Below are 5,000 nucleotides of genomic sequence, written 5' to 3' on the forward strand. Positions count from 1 at the left end.
AGACGAACAAAGGAAAAATTGTCATTTTATGTTATGCAAGTTGCAGCACGATGATCTGGCATACTTTTGGGGGAGTGTATAACATTGCCCCACCGGTACGATCTAGGCATCTAAACGGCTTTTCAGGATTCCAAATGTGCACTCAATCACACCGCGCGTCCTGATGTGAGCCCAGTTGTACGCCGCCTCTCCAACGTTGGAAGGATTACGCACGGGAGTCATCATCCATGGCTGAAGATGATACCTGCCGTCACCTATGATACAAAAGCAAAATATTTTCAAGACCATTCAAATAAAAAAATATTGTGTAGGCTATGTTTTTATTTATTTATACCTAGGCCTATATCGGCCCCCAGCCGTTCAATGAACAGCTATAGGGAATGCGCAGTTTTGCGTATAGACTATTATACGCACAGTTTTGTGCTATGTAGGCTATTATAAGTATTATTCATTGGGGGAGCTTGGACTCGCTGGGGACGGGTGGAGAGACGCATAGTCAACTGAGCCTCCCCAGACGCGACTTCATCCTCCAGTTGGCTGAAGAGCTGCGCGCTCTGGTGTCCAAACAGCTACCGCGGTGGTTCTAGTGTTAAATCAAAAAGTGACCTTCTTCTAAATATTCTCTCACGAACAACACGCCTGGCGTTGCGATGCCTTCGCCTCGCAACAATCACTGCTGCCATGATCAGCGGACAGGCTGACCGCGACACACCCCTTGCGCTTAAATACCACCACGTTTCTGAAAACGGTATTAATTTCACTTTAACTGCGTGAGGCAATTTGCGCCGATCTTTGTGAATTGGGCGGGTTTTGCAATAATGTTCATTTGCATAGAAAGGGGAACATTCTCCGCCCATATTACCTAATTTAAATATGAGCTAATAACACCGGCGCAGAGAAACGCAATGACGAACGCAACGCAGTTAACACCGTATTTCACCCTTTGCGAGGGCTTTGTGAATAGCAAACATAATTTTTGACTTTTTTGCACAGGCTTTGCGTCAGGAAAAGCTGTGCAATCCTTTAGTGAATTTGCCCCTCAATTTCAAAGACAAGAAACTCACCGAGGTGTTAGTTGGCGTTCTGACAGAATTTGTCATAAAGTAAGATTCTAGTTAATCTGGAAAGCCTTTTTAAAATATTTAGCATAGAACTATTTAGTCGCAGCACATATGTGTGTAAACTTCCGCTTGAACTGATTCTGATCTCGCGCAATGCCTTGAAGCAGTTCCGCTTCCTGAATCCCCTCTGTGGATTGATCAACGGTCGCTTCAATACAAGTCAATGGATTTCAGAAAATGATCAATAAAACCCCACAGGATTCATACTTTGCGACGAATTTGATGTCAGAACACCAACGGACACCAATTACCCCCTCGGTGAGCTTCTTGTCTTTGAAATCAAGAGTTTAACATGTTTTTGAAAGACTTTTCACAGCAATTATCAGACTTTCTCAAAAGTGCTAGTTTTGTCAACTTTTTGATCTGAACCATTGTATATGATCATAAGTAACCTTAAAACAGGGCTAAACATGCATTTTCCCTTTACTACTCCTTTAAATGGGGTTTAAGTGGTGGAATGCACCTTTAAATGGGGTTGAAGCAGCTAATGAGACCGTGAAGGACGGAGGCCGGAGAACGTTGGTGGGATGGTGAACGTTGGTGGGAGGGTGAACGTTGGTGGGATGGTGAACGTTGGTGGGAGGGTGAACGTTGGTGGGAGGGTGAACGTTGGTGGGAGGGTGAACGTTGGTGAGATGGTGAACGTTGGTGGGAGGGTGAATGCTGGTGAGATGGTGAACGTTGGTGAGATGGTGAACGTTGGTGAGATGGTGAACGTTGGTGGGAGGGTGAACGTTGGTGGGAGGGTGAACGTTGGTGGGAGGGTGAACGTTGGTGAGATGGTGAACGTTGGTGGGAGGGTGAATGCTGGTGAGATGGTGAACGTTGGTGAGACGGTGAACGTTGGTGAGATGGTGAACGTTGGTGGGAGGGTGAACGTTGGTGAGATGGTGAACGTTGGTGGGATGGTGAACGTTGGTGGGAGGGTGAACGTTGGTGAGATGGTGAACGTTGGTGGGAGGGTGAACGTTGGTGAGATGGTGAACGTTGGTGGGATGGTGAACGTTGGTGGGAGGGTGAACGTTGGTGGGATGGTGAACGTTGGTGGGAGGGTGAACGTTGGTGAGATGGTGAACGTTGGTGGGAGGGTGAACGTTGGTGGGAGGGTGAACGTTGGTGAGATGGTGAACGTTGGTGGGATGGTGAACGTTGGTGGGAGGGTGAACGTTGGTGGGATGGTGAACGTTGGTGGGAGGGTGAACGTTGGTGAGATGGTGAACGTTGGTGGGAGGGTGAACGTTGGTGGGAGGGTGAACGTTGGTGGGAGGGTGAACGTTGGTGAGATGGTGAACGTTGGTGGGAGGGTGAATGCTGGTGAGATGGTGAACGTTGGTGAGATGGTGAACGTTGGTGAGATGGTGAACGTTGGTGGGAGGGTGAACGTTGGTGGGAGGGTGAACGTTGGTGGGAGGGTGAACGTTGGTGAGATGGTGAACGTTGGTGGGAGGGTGAATGCTGGTGAGATGGTGAACGTTGGTGAGATGGTGAACGTTGGTGAGATGGTGAACGTTGGTGGGAGGGTGAACGTTGGTGAGATGGTGAACGTTGGTGAGATGGTGAACGTTGGTGGGAGGGTGAACGTTGGTGGGATGGTGAATGCTGGTGGGGTGGTGAACGTTGGTGGGAGGGTGAACGTTGGTGGGATGTTGGTGGGAGGGTGAACGTTGGTGGGATGGTGAATGCTGGTGGGATGGTGAATGCTGGTGGGAGGGTGAACGTTGGTGGGAGGGTGAACGTTGGTGGGAGGGTGAACGTTGGTGGGGTGGTGAACTTGGTGGGAGGGTGAACGTTGGTGAGGTGGTGAACGTTGGTGGGAGGGTGAACGTTGGTGGGAGGGTGAACGTTGGTGGGATGGTGAATGCTGGTGGGGTGGTGAACGTTGGTGGGAGGGTGAACGTTGGTGGGATGGTGAACGTTGGTGGGAGGGTGAACGTTGGTGAACGTTGGTGGGAGGGTGAACGTTGGTGGGATGGTGAACGTTGGTGGGAGGGTGAACGTTGGTGGGAGGGTGAACGTTGGTGAGAGGGTGAACGTTGGTGGGGGGGTGAACGTTGGTGGGAGGGTGAACGTTGGTGGAATGGTGAACGTTGGTGGGAGGGTGAACGTTGGTGGGATGGTGAACGTTGGTGGGAGGGTGAACGTTGGTGGGATGGTGAACGTTGGTGGGAGGGTGAACGTTGGTGGGAGGGTGAACGTTGGTGAGATGGTGAACGTTGGTGGGAGGGTGAACGTTGGTGAGATGGTGAACGTTGGTGAGATGGTGAACGTTGGTGGGAGGGTGAACGTTGGTGGGAGGGTGAACGTTGGTGAGATGGTGAACGTTGGTGGGAGGGTGAACGTTGGTGGGAGGGTGAACGTTGGTGGGATGGTGAACGTTGGTGGGAGGGTGAACGTTGGTGGGAGGGTGAACGTTTGTGGGATGGTGAATGCTGGTGGGGTGGTGAACGTTGGTGGGAGGGTGAACGTTGGTGGGATGTTGGTGGGAGGGTGAACGTTGGTGGGATGGTGAATGCTGGTGGGGTGGTGAACGTTGGTGAGATGGTGAATGCTGGTGGGATGGTGAATGCTGGTGGGGTGGTGAACGTTGGTGGGGTGGTGAACGTTGGTGGGAGGGTGAACGTTGGTGGGAGGGTGAACGTTGGTGGGAGGGTGAACGTTGGTGGGGTGGTGAACGTTGGTGGGAGGGTGAACGTTGGTGGGAGGGTGAACGTTGGTGGGAGGGTGAACGTTGGTGAGATGGTGAACTTGGTGGGAGGGTGAACGTTGGTGAACGTTGGTGGGAGGGTGAACGTTGGTGGGATGGTGAACGTTGGTGGGAGGGTGAACGCTGGTGGGAGGGTGAACGTTGGTGGGAGGGTGAACGTTGGTGGGAGGGTGAACGTTGGTGGGGTGGTGAACGTTGGTGAGATGGTGAACGTTGGTGGGGTGGTGAACGTTGGTGAGAGGGTGAACGTTGGTGGGAGGGTGAACGTTGGTGGGAGGGTGAACGTTGGTGAGATGGTGAACGTTGGTGGGGTGGTGAACGTTGGTGGGAGGGTGAACGTTGGTGGGGTGGTGAACGTTGGTGGAATGGTGAACGTTGGTGAGAGGGTGAACGTTGGTGGGAGGGTGAACGCTGGTGGGAGGGTGAACGTTGGTGGGAGGGGGGGCACGAACAAGAAGGAAGAAAAGGGAGGAGGACAGGAGAAGAAGGAAGGAGGGAAGGAGAGAAGGAGACATGAGGTAGCTTGTAGACAAACATACTCCTGGAGCTTGCTCGATCGCCTTGTTGAGAGGGGTCAGGGAATACATTTTACAGCTCACTTATCTGGCCCCCGGGTGATTACTGTTTTTTTGCTTCCCTCTGGAATATGTAGAGGTGGGTCGTATGCCCTCCTCCCTTGTTCTCTGTAAAGCGCATTGTGTTGCCTCTGGGTAAGAAATGCGCTATACAAATAAAGCTTTGATTTGATTGATTCATTGATGAGGGAAGGAGAGAAGGGGGAAGGAGAGAAGAGGGTAGGAGAGAAGGGAAAGAGAAAACAAGGTAGAAGAAGATTCAGACGGTTGGGAATAGGTTGGCAGAGGGAGGGTTCTCTAGATGGGTTCGGGGGAAGGTTGCAGTGGAAATGTCGTCACCGAAGCCCAAAACAAGCCTTCGTCCATCCCTCTCGTAAGCCCTGACTGTCCACCCTCCCCTCCAGACTGATCAAGATGTCCAGCCCCTACATGAACAACCTCATCATCCTGGGAGGCATGCTGTCCTACGCCTCCATCTTCCTCTTCGGACTGGACGGGTCCCTCGTCAGCGACAAGGAGTTTGAGACACTTTGCACGGTGAGCAGAACAGAGCGGTCGGGGGGGGGGCTTTGAAACCCGTTGAACTTCCTGTGTTATTAT

The 5,000-nt window shown here is 52.0% G+C and overlaps 1 protein-coding gene across 1 annotated transcript in view; it reads left to right on the forward strand.

The window, feature by feature from the left end:
* Positions 1-5,000, forward strand: part of LOC311328589 (gamma-aminobutyric acid type B receptor subunit 2-like) — a gene marked incomplete at both ends in the record, with an annotated part of 63,312 nt that overhangs the window by 51,482 nt on the left and 6,830 nt on the right. Inside the window, one exon of the mRNA XM_084462536.1 lies at positions 4,805-4,937. Coding sequence (XP_084318662.1) covers positions 4,805-4,937 — 133 coding nt within the window. The remainder of the gene's footprint in view (positions 1-4,804; positions 4,938-5,000) is intronic.

This window comes from Borostomias antarcticus (genome assembly GCF_949987555.1).
Source record: "Borostomias antarcticus genome assembly, contig: scaffold_304, whole genome shotgun sequence".
NCBI lineage: Eukaryota > Metazoa > Chordata > Actinopteri > Stomiiformes > Stomiidae > Borostomias > Borostomias antarcticus.